We start from the raw sequence: 25,087 nt of genomic DNA on the forward strand, positions 1-25,087 counted from the left end.
TTATTTATTGGTAATAATGACTGGCATTCTTCTTAATGTTTTTGTTTTGGAAAGTAATTGTACTTATATGGTGGCGTGTTTTTTTTTGTTTTTTTTTTTTTTCTTTCTTTTCTTTCTGAAAGATGCTTTGGCCAAAAGCTCACTGTGAGTGTGTAACAATCTTTTCGTTGAACATGTGTGCAGCTCAATGTGTCATCTTTACAGTGAGTAGCTATCTATGCTTTTCATAATTATAGATATAAGAAAATTTATTTTGCTGCACATAGTAGGATTACACAATAACAGTAAACAAATGATGAATAATGTTTACACATATTCTTTATTAAATAACAAATCAATACATGCAAACACTCACATAGTGCTCACTTTCCAAATGACAAACATGGAACATTGTCTGATGAGACTCATTGTTCTTTGTAAAGATATTCTTATTCACACATACACAGTATCTAAATCGAGATAATGTAGAACATCCATCACGAAACAAACCAAAACAAAATTTCTGAGTAGTACCCAAAAATTTCATCCGTTGCATATTTTTCAAATATATAGTGACTTCTTTTAAAGCCGAAGCCAGGATACCACAAATACAAATTTCAGTGCATGTGATTGATATTTACGACAATGGCAGACACCTGATACCACTACTTTCACACAATATTTTAAAAGTATTTTTGGTAACTATTAACATTTAACACAAGTATTTAATGACTGCAAATGTGTGGCAGGAAGCCACAGCACAACAAATGGTTCTTTGCAAATGCATCTTAAATCTCACATTAAAAACACAAAATAATATTAAATTACCCAAAAAATTATATAATGTAATAGCACCTGATGTCAAGCAATCAGAAACTTCTGAAATTTTGCCTTAAACATGTGGAAAAAACTCTGATGAAGTGACCAGCTACTACAGTGACACTTTTGGACAAAGGAAAGACAGTTGAGAATGAATTATGTTCACGTAGGAATGGCAATATAAAAAAGCCATGCTCGCAATAAAGACGTGAAGATTCTCTGGGTAACACAGAGTCTTCAGGTTAAATGTTACAGAGTTGCATTTCAGATTTGAATATTATGCATAAGGATTGGTAGTGGAAAAAGAAATGAATTATTTGCACATTGACACACAGTTACTACACAGTGACACATCGACTTAAGTTGCAAACAACCTGCACACTGACGCAGTCAATAAAGCAAGATGATTTTATTACATTATGACCCCTATTGATGTATTCATTGGCCACTATTTGGTACAGTACTTCCATACTTATGAATACAAGCACAAACAGTCATAATTCAAGTTCATGAGAGATTCACAACACCCATGAAATATTGGGATGAGTGCAACGAAGGAGCAGAAAGGGTTAAGATCAAGGAGCAGCAACACCCTGTCTCCACTTCATTCATACAACCACAGCTCTTTATAATTATGTCTGTTTTTACACATTTTCATGTATGTATTTCTCACTGAGTTCACAAATTAAGTCACAAATGAACAACACACTGATTCACTATCACAGAGTCATGTAGTCACAGGATATAAGCTAATCAAAAGTACGAGTCTTCATTTTTCATGTTCCCACTGTCTAAGAAAGGGAGACTCCCTATGCAACTTTTTGCACATGTCTACTCTCATTTTGAGGGAGATTAATTCAACTAATGTTCCATATATTTTATATTTGTTTTTCAAAGTTACCACAAGATGCCTTCAGACAGCACCTGAAATAAACAGTGCAAAGCCATTCTTCAATTGATCACACCCTAACTTCTCCTGACATTTAGCTTTTTTTTTTGTTTAGGTTTCTCCTAGGCACCCACACCAAATGCGTCAAGTAACAGTAGAATTTTTTTTTTAACCAGAAATTCATAATTCTATCACCTTTTTTGTTTCACAATGTCAAAGGAGCAAAATTTGACCTGTAGTTTTTCTTCTTCTATTTTACACATATTAGCTCCTCCATTTTCAAGTAGAATTTTGTTTTTCCTCTCCATTACAGTCACATTTTCTGACATTAATTTACAGTATTTAGTTTAAATTTAGCTTTTTTTTCCACTGTACTTTTATGTAAGTGTTCTAAAAGAATAACCTGCTACTACAGTTTGGTATTTTTGTGCTGTGAGGCACTTTTGTCAACTCTATTTTACTCGTACAAAATGTTATATACAGCTCCCAAATATATCAGTCCTCAATCATTGTTAAATTTTGTTTACATCTATTTCACAGTAAATTTCATCTTTAGCTGTCACTTCGCTTCCAATGAGTGTGGTATGATGATCTCCAGATTTGGCTAATTTACAATATGCAAAACAAACAACATTTATTTATATAAAATAAACATTAAATAAACATAACTGGCACCAAAGTCTCTCAAAGTTAGGACACAAATTCCATATTTGCTTTAGACCAAAGCTCTTGCACAAGGTCAGCTGGTACACTACTATACATGTGTGATACACATAACAAGACCCTTTACTTTTTTAGTGTAACTATTGTGATAGAACTGGGTGTTGGACAATATATCACAGCAGAGTGTGAGGTTATAGAGGAAACATATTAAAGACAAAACAGGGATCAAGAAGTCAAGTATGGGGGAGTGCAAAGCATGTGGAACTTTTTCTATTCCTCTGTGGTGAGAGTTTTCAAAAAAATATACTCAATTTCCAGAATGAATCTTTCATTCTGCAAAGAAGTTTATGCTGTCATGGAATTGCCTGACAATGTTGTAACAGTAGTATTTTTAGTAAACTTTGGAGTATTTGATAACGTAGGTGAACAATAATACTCTTTCAGGTCAACAGTTCTGTCAAACATGTGCATTTTTTCTCCATGTTTCAGTTCTAATAGCAATGCCTGACAGATATACTGTTTTTGAATATTTTCCTACGACCATTATAGGAACTACTGGTGATTTTAGTACCAGCATCCTTATTTCTTTAAGTAAACATACAAATTTTGCAAGTCAGTCATACATGAAACACAAAGGAAATAGCTTAATGACCAAGACCTGAGGCCTTCTGTTTGGTATTTGCAACAGACTGGAAATATCTAATCTGTCCTACTGCATCTGGTAGCTTACAGAATCTGTGAGCCATTTGCAATGATATATGTATTCAAATTTTATAGTCTTCACTCGTTAAATGATTCACTCATTAAAGAAAGGGTGTTAGACAGACAGAACGGAGAGGCTCCCATTTTTTACAATAAGTTTTTTTTTTTTTTTGTTACAGAGGGATGATGACCACACGTTTTGATGGTCATCATTTCAGTCCTATGATCTCCCAACCTACAAATAAGGGTACAGTTTTGACAAAAGTGCAAGCATATACTAACAAGTAAACAATTGAAACTGTAACTATGCAACAAGAAAATTGTTAGTTTTATGAGTTTCAAAACATATAAGCCTGTTTATTATTGAACATGTAGAAAGTCAGATGTAACTACAATCAGGTTAAATGTGACTGTTGCTCACAATGAAGTAGAAAAGCCCCAACAAACAGTGCATTTACTGTAACCCACTACCCTGAAAACTGTACCCTCTCTTTAATTATTGCCATAGATTTCACTGACATTGTTTTCTATACACTACTTCAGTCACACACAGCATATCTGTCAGTACTGACAAATAAAATATTTACACCTGGGCCTAGAAAGACCCTATTTCTTCTCATTTCTTTTTTCCCAAGACTTTCATTTACATAAATTCTTCCATCAGAAAGATAGACAGTGATTATAATTGAAGTTAAACTTTCAAAATGCTGTAGAAATAATACCACTGGTCAGAATGACATCAAATTGCAATGGAATATTATCATAAAAGGGGGAAACGTATAGCAGAAGAAAAAAAAAGTGTGAAAATTGATCAATAGATGGCACTGTATGTCAGAATATGTAAATGAAAAATCATGTCATGCGCATGACCCATTGAAGTTGACAAACTCACAAGGTACATGGCTTTTCCTCCTTTCGCGTCTGCGACATTTACCATGACTGTCTCAATGCAGGATCATGCTCTGCTTCTAAAGCTGTATTACAAGAATGATGACTGTGCATACATCGCTCTGCAGAAGTTCTGGCCACTGAAGGATTTGATAAAAGGCATTGGCCAATGACTGCCATGGGTCTGGAAAAAATGATTCAGAAATTCGAAAAGACAGGTACCTTTGGTGCGTAACCAGAGGGAGGAAACGAATTGATTCAACATCAGCGGCCACAGCAATGCAGGAGGAGACGAGTGGTGGTATGCAAACGTGTAGTGCACAGAGAATTGCCCGAACACTGGACACACCCGTGAGCACGGTGTGTAAAATCCTGCAAAACATCCTTCTTTGTTACCCATTCAAAATTACCCATCACCACTTGCTTCCTGTTGACCTGCCAGCATGAGACCTCTGCTTTAGAATTTCTTGCTCACATGAAAGTGGACAATGATTAGCTGCAGAAGATTTTGTGGACAGATGAAGCCCCACTTCCATCTGACAGGATATGTCAATACACAGAATTGTTGAATATGGGCAATAGAAAATCCATACACAAATCAACCAGTACCACTTCATCCTGAAAAGGTCACTGTGTGATCCGAGTTTACAGCATCATTTATCATAGGGCCATATTTTTTTGAAGAGACAGGTGCTTCTGATCCTGTTAACTGTACTGTCACTGGTAAATGCTATGAGTGTCTTTTGTGCAACCACATCATTCCAGCTCCCCAACAGTGTGGATGTGCGGATGGGATCATTTTTATGCATGATTCAACTGAGCAGTTGCTGAAGCGCCATTTCGAAATGCTAGAATTATCAGCCGCTATTTCCCTACAGCCTCGCGGTCCCGATCACCTGATCTTAATCCACGTGACTTCTGGCTGTAGGGCTATACGAAAGATGTGTTCAGTGTTCTGATTGCAAACTTAGCTGCATTGAAGGCACGCATTGCGCAACACATTCTGAACGTGTCACTGGAAACGCTTTGATCAGTTGTGGAACATGCTATTTCTTGATTTCAAAAAAATAGGTTCAAATGGCTCTGAGCACTATGGTCATCAGTCCCCTAGAACTTAGAATTACTTAAACCTAACTAACCTAAGGACATCACACACATCCATGCCCGAGGCAGGATTCGAACCTGCGACCATAGCAGTCGCTCGGCTCCGGACTGAGCGCCTAGAACCGCTAGACCACCGCGGCCGGCTTGATTTCAACTTGTTGTAGAAAACTGAACAAAATACTGAACATGTTTTGTGCCAGTCACACGGAAATTAATAATCTGATTTGGTTTTGATTCAAGCTTGTTTTTGGGCTCCGGACAATTAAAAAAAGATTTTTTCCATCCAGTGTGATATGACCTTGCTGTGGTGGATGGGCTTACGTAACTAACAGTATTACACCTGTGCACCCAAGCACGCTGAGTACTACAGTTTGTTTAACGTCAAATGTACACCTTAGGCATTGTTGTACGATTCATTTGTCATTTGTAGTCGACCAGTATTAAAATATGATGCTTACAGCGCCATCTATTGCTACATTTTGTAACTATTTATCTTTCTTCTGCCATACGTTTTACCCCCTTCTCCAGTAAAATTCCATAGCAATTTGACGTCATTCTGACGAGTGGTGTTATTTCTACAGCGGTTTGAAAGTTCAACTTTAATTATAATCACCCCGTACTTTTGAGTGACAACTGTGGCTAATTGTGTTAAACTTTGCAAGAACCTGGATTACTTTTTCAGTGCGACCCTTAGTCTGGTACATCTATTACTATTATTGATACTGAAATGAAAACACATTAGGATCAAAAATAAATGTGAGTGGTGAAGGAACTAGAGTGTTGTGAGGCGTGTGGCAGTTTTGTGAGCTATGGGAAAATTTATCTCCCACATTCACAATCATTTTTAAAATGCACACACATGTAAGTCACATCCATGAGGTATTTCGCCTTCCACCATTTGGTTTACAGAAGACAATTGTAATTTGGAAGGTTGAAAAGCATTCACTGAAAATTTCCTGAGAAAATCATCGTTTACAATAGCTTAGATCTGTAGATAACCTCTGAAGCCTTTACCAAATACTTTTTACAGTCAGTTTGATCTATCATATTTTACATTACCACCAATAAATTGATACTTTGAGACCATCAAGACAACAATAAAATATACCTGCTAAGAATTAACTAATCTATTGTTCACAAAACTGAAATGTACAATTTTTTCAGCTATTTCATAATTACATCCTTTGGATCAGTACTGATAGCTCAGTGTGCAAGATTTCCAAGGAAAAAAATTACTTTACAACATGCATTATGTTTAACTGCACCTGACTGTTAGTAAAATTGTTGGTAAGAATTATTCTGGAAGCAGCTTTCCATTTCATCTGCGGTAGCTAAACAACTTTTTGCATATTGTATCTTACATAACACTCTCGTTTCCTATCTGATTAGCACTTGTTGACATGTTAGAACAGTGCAAATTGTTTGCTAGTGAGTGATCTCATGCAATGGATAAGCAGTTCTTCCAAGAAGTGATAACTTACGAGGTACATTTGAGAGTTGTCAATGATAAACATGAAAGGCACTTGGATTTGAAACCATCTGGTGAAAATACAGTTCTGCAACAAAATGCTGCCATGTGCTTTTGTATCTGCACAAGTCCCACTTTTACAAATGTGCCACTAACAAAAAGTGCTTGATAACACAAACCATACTTCTGAGTTGCTCGACACACATTTCTTAGGAATCCGGATGAAGAAACTTCCTCTTCTGTTGAAATTCCTCCACTTTGCAGACAAATACTTCAATGGCATCAAACTATTCGAAACACAAACAATTATGAAGTATATAAGATTAAATACAGATCATTTCATATGCTACAATAAGTTCATGATCATTGCTGTGACTCTGAAACAGACACCTTGAATGAAGCTAATCTATTCCTGTGAAGAGTAGAAGATACGGAATGAAATTTCATCAGTTATGGTAGTCAGTATTTTGAGAAGGAAATAACATGCCAAATTCTCAAGGAACATTTACACAATTTTCTTGGAAATGGTTACTGCATTTAACTTGACAAGTGATACACTAGTCCAAAATTTGTCAACAAATAATATGCTGGTTTTGTCGGCACAATGCAGTTGCATACATTAGAGTTCCCTAATTTCAGAAAAACTAATGAAGGGAGAATAAATAACAGCATGCAGATACAAGATCGACTTTGAAACTGAATGACAAAGTATATCCCAGAGCAGACATACTATCAGACTTTTGTCACCATTTATTGTAGGTTGCGTGTTTCAACACATACATCATGTATAAAAGAACATAGTCAAAAAATATCAGAAAATAAAGACCAATTAATTTCACCAAAAAGTTGCCTATGTCCTCTAATGTAGAAGAGACATCCACTTGACAACCATGGTGTAGACTGAAAGTGACACGTCTTACATGCAAATATTTTCCAGACTTTTACAAACACAATACATAAAAGACAAAGAGGAGGGGTTGAGTATGCAAATAAAGTGCCTTTATGGTACCTGAAATGTAGAGTTTGTGTGCAACACAAACATTTAAAATTTTTCACACATAGTATCATCTGTAATTACGTCAAAATAAAACATTTTTCTTGAATTCACCATAACATTGGTTTTTAGATTAAAACCTATATAGAAAGTTTTTTGTGCATTCGAGAGGTACTTCACGAGACGACACCATTTTCCACTGAGGGAAAATATAAACTTGGTTATATTTTTGCACACAAAATATTCTTTTATGGGATAAGGAACCATACTGGCATTTGCCTGAAATGATTTTGGTACACCAAGGAAAACTTAAATCACAATCACTAGACAGAGAGTTGCTCCTCGCCACTTTTATAGTGGAGTTTCGGAATGTGCTCTTAACAGTTTTGAAACAGCAAGACCTAAAATGAATAGTTTGAATAAACTGCAACTTCAACAATTTACAGGAAAACATATCGGCAATAAGTGATTACAACTGCAGAGAGACAGCTAGTAGCATCCTCTCTCGTGAAGCCAGAAAGGTCTGTGTTATAACAAGCTCTATCACTGACAAGCCACTGAACAATGTGGAAATGTGAAAGCAACATTAATGTCAAAGGATGCAATACAAGCAGGTGAGTTCAAATGATACAGGATTATATGTCTATGGGAAGTAACATGACACACTGATTCGTACACGATGTGCTGTCATGTCAGGGATGCAAGCACAGATCCAGTAGATAGCTGAAGTGTAGTGAAAAGATGGGACTGGATCACACAGAGTGATATGACTGTCACTTCATCTTAACAGCCATCATAAATGGAACAGCTTTGCCCAAAGGTTTATCAAGTCTCGAGTACTGCAATGAGTACAAATCTCTCAGAGAGAGTTCAGCACTGTTTGCTGTAATCTGGACTGCTGACACACTTAACGCTGTGGTCCAAAACAGCAAATACCTAGACACATGAGTTCAAGAAGGTTGTCGGTGTGCTCATTAGCAAACAAAAAGCAGGTGTGTGTTCGCTTGCCAGTCACAATATATAACATAGCCAAACCAAAATCAGTAGTACTGCGTTTAATGCACTATGCCCATTTTATTGACAAAGACGTCTACCGAGGATGGCACAGTTGAGCAGAAATGTTAGTATTAAATCAACAACAGAAGAGTGATAGTGTGTGAAATAGATTGTGTTTCATCGGTAGAGAAATCATCCCTCAGCACTTATTTGGCAATAATAGGAACCAAATAAACTGCACAACTCCCTACTGCACTAGTACCAGACACAAGGACTGCTGTGAAACACAAGCACTTAGCAATTTTCTGAAATAGCTATTCGAAAACAAACTATGAAATACATACCATTACATTTTCTTTCATGCCATGTATATGAATGTGTTAATATCGTCTTCATCTCTTCTCATATATTTGTGTTCGATAAGCCATTCTATTTGCTCTTTGATCATCTTCTTGCTGGGTAGAAACATATTCTTCAAGATATCTACAAGTTCTGTTTGAAGTTGGACATTTGTAATTCGTTTACGCATTTTCAGAATTTTGATAACAGCCTCCTAGAATCAGAGTAATAATAGTTAACACTCAATAACTAAATGTGACTAGAAGGAGCAAAAAGAAATAAGCCAGGCAATGTGATTTGACTAACACTATTCAATAACAATGATTAGCGTAAGCTTCAGAAGTAAATAATTCACCACAGATGGAAAACAATATGATAATCAATCAATTAATTAATTAAACAATGGGAAATTTGAGATGGAATAATGAGAATACTATGAAAAGTATAGAATACTGCTACCATATAGCAGAGATGCTGAGTCACAGATAGGCACAACAAAAAGACTGTCAAACAAGAAAGCTTTCAGCCAAAAAGGCCTTCATCAGACCTGGACAACAAACAAACAAACAAACACACACACACACACACACACACACACACACACACACACACACACACACACACACACACACACGTTTGAGAGAAGGATTTTGTGTGTGTGTGTGTGTGTGTGTGTGTGTGTGTGTGTGTGTGTGTGTGTGTGTACGCGCGCGCGTGCGTGCGTGCGTTCGTGTTGTCTAATTCCCTTTTTGGCTGAAAGCTTACTTGACAATCTTTCTGTTGTGCCTACCTGTGAATCAGCATCTCTGATATGTGGTGGGTAGTAATCTGTCCTTTTCATAATCAATTAACTACTATTTCTCAATATTCCCAACAATTCATTCCCAGTCCTCTACAAGAGTAGGATCAAAAGTTTTAACCGAAAATATGTCTAGCTTGCAATGCACAACATACAGAACAATGAAATCATCATAGAAGCTTGTACAGCAACAGTTTCTTTGAATACTGGTATCATGGTTCAATGTGTTGATCAAATTTCTATTTGAACAATAGCTACATGATGCTCAGCATTTTATTTTCCTCTTCCTAGACTTCATTATCCACGATCTCGCACAAAATAAAGAAAATTCAAAAGCAACTTTTCAGTTATAACTAAACCTTTCCGAGACCATTAGTGATGAATGAGATCAGATATTAGACAACACTTCCAGCAAAGTCTGGCTGCTACGTGAGTATGTACATTGGAGGGTTGAGATTCCAAGAAATAATGAGTAACTTAGACTGTTAGTTCTACTTATTTGTAATACATTTTTTGTGTTTGCTTTAATATCAGCCAAGTATCTCTTAAGTAATGCTTCAAATTCATTCAGCTTCTCACTTTTTTTGTTGTAACAACAACAATAAATCAAAGTCTACTTTCACACCTGTAAGTTGTGGAGGATGGTATGGCCATTTGCAAACATTTTTCCAGTAACACCAGGTACTAGCCTCCAACCTTCCACTAAAATAATTCAAGTTATGTTTTATTAAGATTTTCTTCTAGTTTGCTGTCTTCATGAATTTCAAGAAGCTCTACTTTTGATTGAATATTGATACCTGAAAATACAATGTGATTAAAAATGAATGGGGAAAAAAAGTATTCCTATGACTACAGTATTGATTGTTTCAGATCAGGAAACACACATATAGACAGAAAGTTTAACTCTCAAGAGTTTCTACGGACATTCACAGATGTTCACTGTGGACTCAAAGCAGATGTCTAACCGGTACTGCATTTCCAGCCAGACTCAATCCAATTTAGCCCGATCAATGGAGTTAATCGCACCGACGATCCACTGGCTTTGCGTCTGTAAATCCTGTTGAAATGGGGGTACGTAAACCATGTACTCACACATCACCAAAAGAAAAAATCAAGTGGTGCATGGTCTGGTGAAATTGGGTGCCGCAACAAGAATGGTCATCATTTGAGCTAGCATGACCAATCCAGCACTGTGGAAGATGCTCAATGAGATGGTTAGGTACAAAGTTATGCCACTGTGGTGGGGCTCTGTCCTGATGAAAAATGAAGTCTGGTACCTCTTCTTTCAACCGGGGTAACCAGCAGAGAGAAAGAATATCAAGATAGGTTATGCCTGTAACAGTATATTCTGTGAAGAAGAAAGGACCAAAGACTTTGAGGTTGGTTATGGCACAGAAATCATTGTTTCAGAGTATCATGTTCATGTTCCAGACAGGTATGATGGTTTTGTGTACATTTACAACTACACACACAATCTGCAGACCACCTTACGGTGCGTAGTGGAGGGTACGCAGTCTCCTTTAGAGTGAACCACACTTTCCCAGAATTCTCATTATTTACTACCTTTGCACAACCCTCACATTCTCGTTCCATTTCACATTGCTTTGCAACATTATGCCCAGATTTTTAAATGACATGAGTGTGTCGAGCAGGACACTACTAATGCTGTCTAACAGTGCAGGTTTGTTTTTCCTCCTCATCTGTATCAACTTACATTTTTACACATTTAGAGCTAGCTGCCATTCACCACAACAACTAGAAATTTTCTCCAAGTCATCTTTTATCCTCCTACAGTCACAACTCCACCACCTTCCTGAACACCACACCGTTACCAGCAAAGAGCCGCAGATTGCTGCCCACCCTGTCCATCAGATCATTTATGTATATAGAACACACTAGTGGTACTCTCACATTCCCCTGTGGTACTGCTGATGATACCCTTGTCTCTGATGAACACACGTCATTGAGGACAACATACTGGCTTCTATTACTTAAGAAGTGTATCTGTGAACCTTTTCCATATGCTCAGATCTTTCTTAAAGAGTCTGAAGTGGGGCACCATGCCCAAAGTTTCTTGGAGATCTAGATGTATGGAGCCTGCCTGTTGCCATTCATCCATTGTTCACCATATATATCATGTGAGAAAAGAGTCAGTTGAGTTTTACATGAGCGATGCTTTCTAAAACCATGCTGATTTGTGGACATAACCTTCTCAGACTCAAGGACATTTATTACATTCATACTGAGAATGTGTTCAAAAATTCTCCAGCAAACAGATGTTAAGAATACTGGTCTGTAATTTTGTGGGCCCATTCTTTTACCTTTCTTACGTTCAGCAGTCACCACTGCTTTTTTCCAGTCACTTGGGACTTTGCTCTTGGTGTCAGATTCGCAATAAATGCAAGCTAAGAAAGAGACAATGCTGTATTCTTTGTGAAACCAAACTGGAATTCCATCTATACTTTCCTACTTACTTGTTGTCAACTCTTTCAGCTGCATCTCTAGACCAGGGATGTTTATTACTATGTTGTCCATATGGGAGTGTTTGATGGTTAAATGTCAGCACGATTCTCCTGCACAAATGATTTCTTAAATGCAAAATTTAAATTTTCAGATTTTGTTTAGCTGTCTTCACTGCCACACCAGACAGGTGTATGGAACCTTAGACCTGCTTCATGATTTTACATAGTACCAGAATTTTCTCAGGTTCTCGGCCAGACCTTTTGCTAAGTTGTAGATGCAGATGTATGCTTCACACGGATGCACAAATCTCTATACACTTTTTAGCCTGTCGTCATTAGCATGTTCTCTTTTGGACAAAGAGTGCAACAGCCATTGCTCTCTCACCATTTTCCGAATTTCGCAGTTAAACCATGGTGAGCATTTTCTGTTCTTAATCCACTTACTATGTACACAGTTCTCCAGACTACAATCTACTATCTGTTTAAACATTGCCAACAATTCTTCTATGTCCATATTACTGAACTAAGTGATGTCAATTAATTCTCAAAGTGAGATGCTAACAACTGCTTATCTTCTCTCTCTCACATAAACTCTTTCCTACCCTACTTGACTGATTTATTAACTTCCATAAGTAAAGTCACTATGATGGCACCACGATTACTTATCCCTGTCTCTATACTGAAGCTGTTGATAAGCTCTAGCCTGTTTGTAGCTACAAAGTATACAGTATTTCCATTGCCTGTGGGCTGCCAAACTAGTTGCTCAAGATAGTTTTTGGAAAACTACTTTCAAAAGTACTTTGCAAGGCTACAAGACTGACTGATGTGCATGATCTGGGTATTTGCACATTACTGACCACAGGCTTCCTTTGAAGCTCTAGAACTGTCAAAGTGGAATCAGGTGGCTAGTAATAACACTCACCAGTGAACTTCGACCTGTTAATACACAACCAGGTAACTTCACTGCCACACTCAACTTCAACCTCAATTGTGAAAATATTTTTGTCAACTGTGATGAACACACCTCCTCCTATGGCATTTAATCTGTCTCTCAGACAGATGTTCCATGAATCACTAAATATCTCAGAGCTTTCTACTTCAGGTTTCTGCCACTCTTGATCCAAAGAATGATTTGAGCAGGAGACGTTTCCTGGAGGAGAAAAAAATTGGGAATTTTGTTACGAATACTTTGACAATTTACTGATAAAATTTTGACAGTTAAAGTGTGTCTACTCTGAATGTGGTCTGACTTTGCTGTCTTTAGATCAACGGGCGAGTGTTCATCAGAGTACCTCAAATTACTGCCTAGCCTAGAGAACATCCATGCGTACTCCACAAGTAGTCTGCTACCTAAATAACTGCTTCCTTTGTGTAGTGCACCCCTGACCTATCATGGTGATTCCTACAAATCCCCACCTGATAATGCAGGTCTACAAATCTGCAGCCAAGACTGTCACACAGCCAATGAAGCCTTTGGTTGAGACCCTCCACTCCGTTATACTCCAAAAGAACCTGATCATCTCTGAACAATGCTGCAAATTGTGAGCTCTGCCTGCACTCAGTGTATGAAGCTAGTAGCCTTCACCACCTCCACCAGCCACCTTTACAACCGAGGATTGCCTCATAACCCGTAAGACAGGCATCATCAGTGCCGACGTGAGCCAAAACTTTAAGATCTCTGCACCCTGCAAACTTTATAGCCTCAGGCAAGGCCACCTCCACATGTTAGATGAGGTGCTCTGGCAGATGTACCAAGTACACATTGGCTTTCTTTCCAGCCTTGAATGGAACCTTCCTAAGGGGCTCCATAATGCGCCTAACATTGGATCAGTTGAGAACTAGCAAACCCCCGCCGACGAGTGCCTGCTCAAATACTGCTGAAGGGAGGCCATCTGTTCACTCTTAGTGTAAATTTATAAGGCCAGAAAGTCAACCCCCATATTGGCCCTCTGACTATTAACACAAAAGTGTTACCACCTGCCAATCACCCTGCTGTGAGGGTTGACCTACCATGTCAGGAACACTGGGAGGAGACCTGGAAGCAGAACCTGTGGGTGAAACAACTGACATCTGGCGGTGTCCCATGCGATGTGTTTGATTCTCTGCAACCGCTACACCCTGAGGCAGCAGTGTGAAGGTATTTGACCATAGCCAAAAATTCATTCAGTTGTTTGTGAGCTGTAGCTAGGTATAAATTAGAAAAGCCTAGATACACAACTTGCTACCCTCCTGATATGTCGCCAATGAACGTTGATGAAAATATGAGTTGCGTAGCTGGCTGTTCTGAAAAAATGAAAGCAGCGCTGCTGACTGCCTGAATTTTCACACACAGTTAATCATGCATGATTAAACCTCTTAATTAGAAAACCACACATGAAATTTAAGAAATATGCTATTAGTAAAACACAGGGATAGCTAAATATGTAACTCGCTACTCTGGAGATGTGAGCACTCTCCATTTTGGCTTATCAACTAGTTTCAGCACCTGCAAGATTTGAACTGCATACCCTTGCTCAATGCATGCCATACTGTTCACTGCAACACATTCACTTCTCTGCTGGCACAACATAGGTATTTTCTGGGGAATCACATTCATTGTCAATGAATGGTCCTCCCACAGTTTTCTTCTTACATATGTAACCTGTCACCTTGAGCTGCTTTGACCATCTAGCAGTATTGTTATGGTGTGGTGCCACTTTACAAAAGCTAGGTCTGAAAATGTCTTTGAACAATTATTATTGATGATGTTTTATGTATTCTATGACAATACACCTTTTCTGTCATGGATGCCACCATTTTGAATACTAATGCAAGTGATGAACAACAACAGCGACTTTCCATTGTTTCACTGTTGCCAACCTAAACTGTGAGAGCTAATCTTCCAGGTTATACATGTATTTCTGAAATAAAGTAATTGCTGTAATCACAGGAATATTTTATTTTTGTCCCATTCAATTTGAACCACCCTGTATTCCTTTACACCGTGTGGGGATGCTGGTCCCCAAGCGGCGGAGAGGAGAACGTTCTACAGCTATGGAGGGTACCAGGGAAATAAAATACCTGGAGCAGACCAAAATCAGTAGGTATGAGAGTCAATGGCTTGGAAGAAAGGAAGAGAAGCCCTCAACCATCGACTGTTGCCTTGCAGTCCGTAGAGGGATTTTGAAAGGCTAAGGGTGCTCATCTGAAAATGGAGTCAGCTACCTGGCGAGCTGTAAGGGGGCAACCCCCCAAATGGTTAGGTGGAAGATCAACAGTCTTCCCCTCTAAAAATCTGTAGCTGCGAATGTTAAAAAATGAATAAGCCAGACAGATATTTTGATGACAACCCCAGCAAACAAAAAAAAGGATACGAGATATATACATAGGAACATGGAAAGTGTGGAATCTATACCAAGCTGGAGGCCCATGTCAGATGCTAATGGAAGTTAACAATTACGATATAAAAATATTGGCTCTCCGGGAAGTTACACAATGAACGCTAACTCGGGAAGTTACACAATGAACTCGGGAAGTTACACAATGAACTCGGGAAGTTACACTACCTTCTATAGTGGCAGGACAACAAATACCTTTGGAACACATTTTGTGGTCACTAATGAACTGAAACATGCAGTGTTGGGCTTCGAACCAATCAAAGAATGGATCTCCATGTTAAGATTAAGGAGAAAAATTTTCAACTTAACAGTGATAAATGTACATGCACCCACAGAGGAGGCAGATGAACAACAGAAGGACGAGTTTTATAGCAAAGTTAGAGCAATTGTATGATCAGGCTCCCAATCACAAGATGTTAATGGAGACTTGAATGCAAAAATATTAAAAGGAGAGGCCCATCTACATCTACATCCATACTCCGCAAGCCACCAGATGGTGTGTGGCGGATGGTACCCTGAGTACCTCTATCGGTTCTCCTTTCTATTCCAGTCTCGTATTGTTCATGGAAAGAAGGATTGTAAGTATGCTTCTGTGTGGGCTCTAATCTCTCTGATTTTATCCTCATGGTTCTTCGCGAGATATACGTAAACGGGAGCAATATACTGCTTGACTCCTTGGTGAAGGTATGTTCTCGCAACTTCAACAAAAGCCCGTACCGAGCTACTGAACGTCTCTCCTGCAGAGTCTTCCACTGGAGTTAATCTATCATCTCCGTAATGCTTTCGCAATTACTAAATGATCCTGTAACGAAGCACGCTGCTCTCCATTGGATCTTCCCTATCTCTTCTATCAACCCTATCTGGTACGGATCCCACACTGTTGAGCAGTATTCAAGCAGTGGGTGAACAAGTGTACTGTAACCTACTTACTTTGTTTTCGGATTGCATTTCCTTAGGATTCTTCCAATGAATCTCAGTCTGGCATCTGCTTTACCGACGATCAACTTTATATGATCATTCCATTTTAAATCACTCCCAATGCATACTCCCAGATAATTTATGGAATTAACTGCTTCCAGTTGCTGACCTGCTATTTTTTAGCTAAATGATAAGGGCTCTATCTTACTATGTATTCGCAGCACATTACACTTGTCTACATTGAAATTCAATTGCCATTCCCTGCACCATGCGTCAATTCGCTGCAGATCCTCCTGCATTTCAGTACAATTTTCCATTGTTACAACCTCTCGATACACCACAGCATCATCCACAAAAAGCCTCAGTGAACTTCCAATGTCATCCATAAGATCATTTATGTATATTGTGAATAGCAACGGTCCTATGACACTCCCCTGCGCCACACCTGAAATCACTCTTACTTCGGGAGACTTCTCTCCATTGAGAATGACATGCTGCATTCTGTTATCTAGGAACTTTTCAATCCAATCACACAATTGGTCTAATAGTCCATTAAACGACTGCGGGGAACTGTATCTAACGCCTTGTGGAAGTCAAGAAACACGGCATCTACCTGTGAACCCGTGTCTATGGTCCTCTGAGTCTCGTGGACGATCAGAGCGAGCTGGGTTTCACACGACCGTCTTTTTCGAAACCAATGCTGATTCCTACAGAGTCGATTTCTAGTCTCCAGAAAAGTCATTATACTCTAACATAATACGTGTTCCAAAATTCTACAACTGATCGACGTTAGAGATATAGGTCTATAGTTCTGCACATCTGTTCGACATCCCTTCTTGAAAACAGTGATGACCTGTGCCCTTTTCCAATCCTTTGGAATGCTACGCTCGTCTAGAGACCTACGGTACACCGCTGCAAGAAGGGGGCCAAGTTCCTTCGCATACTCTGTGTAAAATTGAACTGGTATCCCATCAGGTCCAACAGCCTTTCCTCTTTTGAGCGATTTTAATTGTTTCTGTATCTCCCTGTCGTCTATTTCGATATCTACCATTTTGTCATCTGTGCGACAATCTAGAGAAGGAACTACAGTGCAGTCTTCCTCTGTGAAACAACTTTGGAAAAAGACATTTAGTATTTTGGCCTTTAGTCTGTCATCCTCTGTTTCAGTACCATTTTGGTCACAGAGTGTCTGGACATTTTGTTTTGATCCACCTTCCACTTTGACATAAGACCAAAATTTCTTAGGATTTTCTGCCAAGTCAGTACATAGAACTTCACTTTCGAATTCACTGAACGCCTCTCGCATAGCCCTCCTCACACTACATTTCGCTTCACGTAATTTTTGTTTGTCTGCAAGGCTTTGCCTATGTTTATGTTTGCTGTGAAGTTCCCTTTGCTTCCGCAGCAGTTTCCTAACTCGATTGTTGTACAACGGTGGCTCTTTTCCATCTCTTTCGATCTTGCTTGGCACATACTCATCTAACGCATATTGTACAATGGTTTTGAACTTTGTCCACTGATCCTCAACACTATCTGTACTTGAGACAAAACTTTTGTGTTGAGCCGTCAGGTACTCTGTAATCTGCTTTTTGTCACTTTTGCTAAACAGAAAAATCTTCCTACCTTTTTTAATATTTCTATTTACGGCTGAAATCACCAATGCAGTAACCGCTTTATGATCGATGATTCCCTGTTCTGAGTTAACTGTTTCAAATAGTTCAGATCTGTTTGTCATCAGGTCTAATATGTTATCGCCACGAGTTGGTTCTCTGTTTAACTGCTCAAGGTAGTTTTCAGATAAAGCACTTAAAAAAATTTCACTGGATTCTTTGTCCCTGCCACCCGTTATGAATGTTTGAGTCTCCCAGTCTATTTCTGCCAAATTAAAATCTCCACCCAGAACTATAACATGGTGGGGAAATCTACTCGAAATATTTCGATACTATTGCACTTCTTATCACTATAAACACACCTCCCCCTTCACTGTCCAGCCTGTCTCTGCGATATACATTCCAATCTGAGTTTAGGATTTCATTACTGTTTACGTCTGGTTTCAGCCAACTTTCTGCCCCTAGTACTATATGGGCGTTGTGACCGTTTATTAATGAGAGCAGTTCTGGGACCTTTCTATAGACGCTCCTGCAGTTTACTATTAGCACATTGATATGGTTATTCCCTGTTGCATTTTGCCTACTCCTACCTTGCCGCATCTCAGGAGGCGCCTTGTCGGGCCTAGGGAGGGAATTCTCTAACCTAAAAAACCCATATGTGCACTCCACACATACTCCGCTACCCTTGTAGCCGCTTCCAGCATGTAGTGCATGCCTGACCTATTCAGGGGGATCCTACATTTCTCCACCCGATATCAGAGGTCTAAAAATTTGCACCCCAGATCTCCGCAGAATCGTCTGAGCCTCTGGTTTAAGCCTTCCACTCAGCTCCAAACCAGAGGACAGCGATCGGTTCTGGGAACGATACTACAAATGGTTGGCTCAGATTCCACCCCGCGAGCAAGGCTTTCCGCCTTCACCAGTTCCGCCAACCGCCTGTACGAACTGAGGATGACCTCTGAACCCAGACGGCAGGAGTCATTGGTGCCGACACGAGCAACAATTTGCAGTCGGGTGCACCCAGTGCTCTCTCTCGCCGCTGGCAGGGCCGCTTCCACATCTCGGATGAGACCCCCCCCCCCCCTCCCCCCGGCAAGCAGACAGAGTGAACACTGGCTTTCTTCCTTGACCTTTCCGCTATTTCCCTAAGGGGCTCTATCACCCACCTAACGGTTGAGCTCCCAATCACTAATAAACCACTCCCCCCGTGTGCCTGCTCGGACCTTGCTGAAGGAGCGGTCACATGTCCACTCACAGGCTGAGCGGGCGAAGCCACACGGGCAGCCTCCACATTGACCCTCCGCCTCGTGCGCTGCGAATGCCGCTGAACCCGCCACTCCCCTTGGGTAGAAGGTGGCCCAACCGCGCCCAGTACCCGCGAAGATGTCTTGACAGCAGGGATAGTGTGTGAAGCATGTAAACCATGGGGTGTACCATGCGACGCAGCAGACTCCCCACTGCCGCTACACTTCGAGGCAGCAGCCTGAAGATGGCTGACAGCAGCCATCAACACGTTCAACTGTTCGCGAACAGTGGCCAGCTCCTCCTGTGTCCGTACACAGCAGTCACACATCCTATCCATCCTAAGAAATCAATTTACTGTAGAGAGTTAATCCACTTAACTAGACTGCTAATTCACTAAAGGCAGCCGATTGTTGACTAAACTGTGGTTGCTAGCCACTTCTTGTAGAAAAGAATGAAAATAGCATTACCTGTCTCTGGGCTGTATTGAAAACAAATACTAGCACTACTGGCACTATGGTTGACTAAAGGGACTCACTCTGACTGTATTCAAAACAAACAGGAAATCTATGGAACACTATTACTAGCACTCAACAATTAAAGCTTCCTAAAAGCAAAAACACATGGAAGAAAAATACAGTTAATACTTAAATTAAGGTAGCTCGCTGCACAGCAGATGTGAAGCAGACGGCAGTTACGACGACACTAGTGTAGGAGGACATAGTCTCCATATTTTGCTATAAGCAAAAACATGATTGTCGGCAGTACATGTTTCCCACACAAAAACATACACAAAGAAACAAAGATGCTTCCAAATGGACAAACTAGAAATCATATAGACCATACATTGCCTGATTGAAGACACAGATCAGACAATGTATTTTGGGAGCCCACATGGAGCTCACTGCCGTTCAAACCATAATCTAGTGAGAATTAAGTTTAGGCAAAGGATTTCACTATTGAGGAGACAAAAAGGTCACAAGCAATAGAGTTTTAACATTAAGAAACTGAAGTGAGAAGAAATACGGAGAGTATATCAGACAAAAATAGAAGAGGTGATTAAGAATGGTACCAACATGTCAAATGAACATACAGAAATAATGTGGAAATGTCAGACTGCAATCCTCGAGGCAGCTGGAGAAGTTTTGGGTTGCATAGTGTCTCAAAGGAAGGCAGATTGGTTTGACGAAGAATGTACAAGAAGAACTGAGGAACATAACATAGAATGAATGAAATTATTTCAGAGAAGCAGTAGAGCATACCTGAGTGAATATAATGAGAAGCACCATGCAGCTGAGAGGGTTTGCAGACAGAAGAAAAGAGCACTAGAAAAAAATTGGAAGTAGTTAAACAGCTAGGAGAAGGGAAGCAAATACATGAAATATACCAAAGTATTAAAGAAAGAAAGCCTGGGTTTCAAGCCAGAACATATATGTCTAGGAGAAAAGAAGGGGATTTGATAAGGGAGAGTAATAAAATACTTGAAAGATTGTCAGAATACTTCCAAGGGTTCCTGAGTCCAGAAGTAGAAAGATTTGAATGATAAGAACTGATGGAAGTAACTTATTACGGACCAGAGGTCTTAACACCAGAACCCACGCTGGAGAAAGTGATACACGCTATTAAGATGTTAAAAAACAATAAGGCACCTGGAGCAGATCAGATCCAGCAAGAACTTCTCAAATATGGTAGGGATACACTGTGGAAAGCAATACATAAAGTAATACTGAGCATCTGGCAGGAAGAGAGCATGCCACTGGAGTGGAAAATGGCTATAATGTACCCCGTACATAAAAAAGGACTTCCAGAACTAGCGAGGAATGTCCCTGCTAAACACTACATATAAGTGTTCTCTCACATCCTAACTATGAGGCTTACTTCCTATGTGGACGAAAGAACTGGAGACTATCAGAGTGGCTTTAGAAGAAATAGGTTGACAACCAACCAGATATTCACTTTGCACATACTACTTGAAAAAAATGTTATGAGCATACACTAGCTTTAAATCGATTTTAAACACGTCTATGATAGCATCTCAAGGTTGGTATTTTGTAATGTAATGAAAGATACTGGAATACCTAAGAAACTCAAACTTACTATGATGACCCTCAGTGACACCACCTGCAAAGTAAAAATACAGGGAGAAATCTCCAGAGACGTGGAAGTGAAGAAGGGACTGAAACAGGGTGACATTGTCTCCTCACTTCTATTCAACCTCTCTCTAAAAAGTAATAAATCAGACAGAGCTAGAGAGAGGAAGAACCATTTTTAATTGTTCACTATGGTACCTAGCCTACACAGACGATATGGCACTACTAGCACAAAACACTGCTGTGCTGGACGATACCCATCAAAAACTAGAGAGAAGTACAAGGAACTTGGCCTGGAAGTCAATGTCAAAAAGACCAATTATATGGCAATAACCAAGCAATGAAACATACCAAATCTCAGGCTAGCTGACAAGGAGTTTCAAAGGGTGAAAGACTTGCAAGTTCTTTGGATTGACTACCAATGTCATTTGTCTCTGTGATAGTGAGATGGTAGTGGTGGTGGTGACTGGTATGTGGGGCACTCAACTGTGCAGGCATCAGCACCTGTGTAGAAAGTCCCAGTTTTTACGCAGTCCAATTTTTTTTTACACAATCCAATCTAACTACTGTCACAAATGATGATGATGATGATGACAACACAAACACCCAATCCCCGGGCAGAGAAAATCACCAACCCAGCTGGGAATCGAACGCACGACCCTGTGATCAAGAGGCAGCAATGCTGGCCACTAGACCACGAGCTACGGACTTGGCATTGAGGTGCAAGCTAGAATAGCAACAGGCAACAGATGGTACCTTGCTGCACTACCCATGCTTAGGAGCTCACTTCTATTACTAAAATCTAAAATCCTCATTTACAAAACAATTATAAGACCGGCTGTTATGTATGGTGCTGAGATGCTGACCATGACTCCAAATAAGGATTACTAAAGTTAAAAAGTCAATCAAGAAGGGTAGCAGAATGTTTCTACTAGATAGAGCAGACGAACAGTTATTAACATATCACTTAGACAGTGAATTGGCAACACTTAGTTCCAGTAAGATGGATGTAGCGAAATTATGGGCAAAGTTTAAGCAGATCACAAATCGTGGTCTGGAGAGTTGTGTGCCTAGTAAGTGCATAAAGGATGGAAAACATCCACCATGGTTTAATAATGAAATTCAGTGGATGCTGAAGAAACAGAGGATGCACAAATGATTACAAGCAAAGGTTAGCAGAGATTCGTGCATCTGTGAAAAGATCTATGCGCGAAGTATAAAACAATACCACTGTCACACCTTAGCAAAAGAACTGGCAAAGAACCCGAGAAAATTCTGGTCATCTGTAAAATTGCTAAGCGGTCCTAAGGCTTGTATCAATCACTTGTTGACCAGTCATGTGTGGCAGTTGAAGATAGCAAAATGAAAGCCAAAGTTTTAAATTTCACATACAAGAAATCATTCACAAAGGAGAACCGTGCAAACATACCGCCATTTGACCATTGGACATGCTCCGGTATGGATGACATAGAAATAAGCACAGCTGGCATAGAGAAACAACTGAAAGATTTGAAAACAAATAAATCACCACGTCCGGATGGAATCCCAGTTTGATTTTACAAAGAGTACTCTATGGCATTGCCCTTTTACCTAGCTTGCATTTATTGTGAATCTCTCACCCCACAAAAGTCCCAACTGACTGGAAAAAAGTGCAGGTGACTCCAGTATATAAGAAACATAAGAGAATGGACCCGCAAAATTACAGGCCAATATTCGTAACTTCTATTTGCTGCACAATCCTTGACCATATTCTCAGCCCGTCTCTAATGACCTCGTTGTCGATGGGATGTTAAACTCTAACAACCACCACCATATTCTCAGTTTGGATATAATAAACTTTCTTGAGACTAAGAAGCTTACATCCATGAATCAGCATGGTTTTAGAAAGCATTTTTCATGCAAAACTCAGCTTGCCCTTTTCTCACATGATATACTGAGAACTATGGGTGAAAGGAACCAGGCAGATTCCACATTTCTAGATTTCCAGAAAGCATCTGACACAGTGGCCCATTGCAGGCTGTTAATGAAGGTATGAGCATATAGAGTAAGTTCACATATATGTGAGTGGCTCAAAGACTTCTTAAGTAACAGAACCCAGTACCTTGTCCTCGGCAGCGAGTGTTCATCAGAGATAAGGGTATCGCCAGGAGTGCTCCAGGGAAGTTTCATAGGACCTCTGTTGTTCTCTATACACATAAATGATTTGGCAGACAGGAAGGGCAGCAACCTGCAGTTGTTTTCTGATGATACCATGGTGCAGTATGGTGTTGAAGTTGAGAGAATGAAGGAAGATAAAAGATAACTTAGACAAAATTTGCAGTTGGTGTGATGAATGGCGGCTAGCCCTAAATGTGGAAAAATATAAGTTAATGCAAATGAGTAGGAAGAACAAACCTGTAATATTTGAATATAGTATTATTAGTGTCCTGCTTGACACAGTCAAGTTGTTTAAATATCTGGGCGTAACGTTGCAAAGTCATCTGAGGTGGAATGAGCATGTGAAAACTGTGGTAGGGAAGCCAAATGGCCGACTTCGGCTTATTGGGAGAATTTTAGGAAAGTGTGGTTCACCTGTGAAAGAGACGCTGTATAGGATGCTGATGCAACCTATTCTTGAGTACTGATAGAGTGTTTGGGATCCGTACCAGGTTGAATTGAAGGAAGACATCAAAACAATTCAGAGTGTATAGGGGAAGACTATCCAGCTGTGGATATCAAATAATTGGTTGTGCTGATACCAAGTAATAAGAGTCATAAAAACACTGGCAATAAAGATTATTTGATAATTCAACCCTTTTCATTTTTACCCCTCAAAGGACAATTACCCTCATGTTGTGAATACTGTGCCAAATACTTACTACCTATGAAGGTTATGCGATAAACGTATCTCAAATTAATAAACATGGAAGTAAAGATGTTTTCTAATGTTATGGAGACTGTTTGTTCTACTGCCCACGTGACATTTCCAAATTCACCAGACCAATCTTACTGTACTGTTATGATGCAATGATAAGTCACAAACAGCTAAATTCATTTAGTATACTGCAGAAGTAAAGTTTATGCTAAGAAAGCAATTTTCTAACTTGCATTGTCACATGCAATGAGTCTTGAATAATTGCCAACTAAACAGGAATATGTTTAGTGAAACCTTCCGTATACTGAAGAAGGAATTTTCATAGCTGCATATGCATATTTCACAAGTGGTCAGAGTATGTTGGGGGCGATTTTTTGGTGCAGAAGGGATAACAGCTGTCAAAATGCAGATCCTGTTGTTTGGTAAGCTCAATATCGTCAGAAATATGGGTGGAGCTGTCACTGAGGCTGAGGTCAACATCTGGGAAGGTGGCATGACAGGCCGAGGAGGACTAAATGAAACAAATCGGACAGGAGGAGTTGGGGTTACACAGAAATGACAAAAAGGTGTCTCAGTCCAGGGCCCAAATCATGAAAATATCATCAGTAGACCTGAACTGGACAAAAGATCTGGGGTTTTGGGAGGCTAGGACTCTAAATGGTCCACTAACAGGTCGGCACAGAAGGGTGCCATGTGGGTGCTTGCAGCAGTACTGTGGATTCGAGAAGGTAGTGTGCGATAGTGGCGAGGCCACAGGAATGGGGGACATTAGCATACAGGGAGTTGGCATCAACATTGAGGAGAAGGGATGTAGGGATCTAAATGGTAACAGGATGTGGATGGTTGAGAGTCTTCAAAGGAAGTGGTTTGTAACTTTAAAAGTGGTGGCTAGGC

The 25,087-nt window shown here is 39.7% G+C and overlaps 1 protein-coding gene across 3 annotated transcripts in view; it reads right to left on the minus strand.

Moving 5' to 3' along the window:
• Positions 1-300: 300 nt before the first annotated feature.
• LOC126297779 (cullin-5) overlaps positions 301-25,087 on the minus strand; it is a 203,646-nt gene continuing 178,859 nt past the window's right edge. For 2 of the 3 annotated variants that reach the window (XM_049988959.1, XM_049988958.1), the window contains exons 16-17: positions 8,847-9,055; positions 301-6,799 (exon numbers count right to left, since the gene is read on the minus strand). In XM_049988959.1, coding sequence (XP_049844916.1) covers positions 8,861-9,055 — 195 coding nt within the window. In that variant the 3' untranslated portion in view covers positions 301-6,799; positions 8,847-8,860. Of the gene's footprint in view, positions 6,800-8,846; positions 9,056-25,087 lie in introns of those variants that run through there. The other variant, XM_049988960.1, reaches the window with a different exon arrangement.

This window comes from Schistocerca gregaria, chromosome X (assembly GCF_023897955.1).
Source record: "Schistocerca gregaria isolate iqSchGreg1 chromosome X, iqSchGreg1.2, whole genome shotgun sequence".
NCBI lineage: Eukaryota > Metazoa > Arthropoda > Insecta > Orthoptera > Acrididae > Schistocerca > Schistocerca gregaria.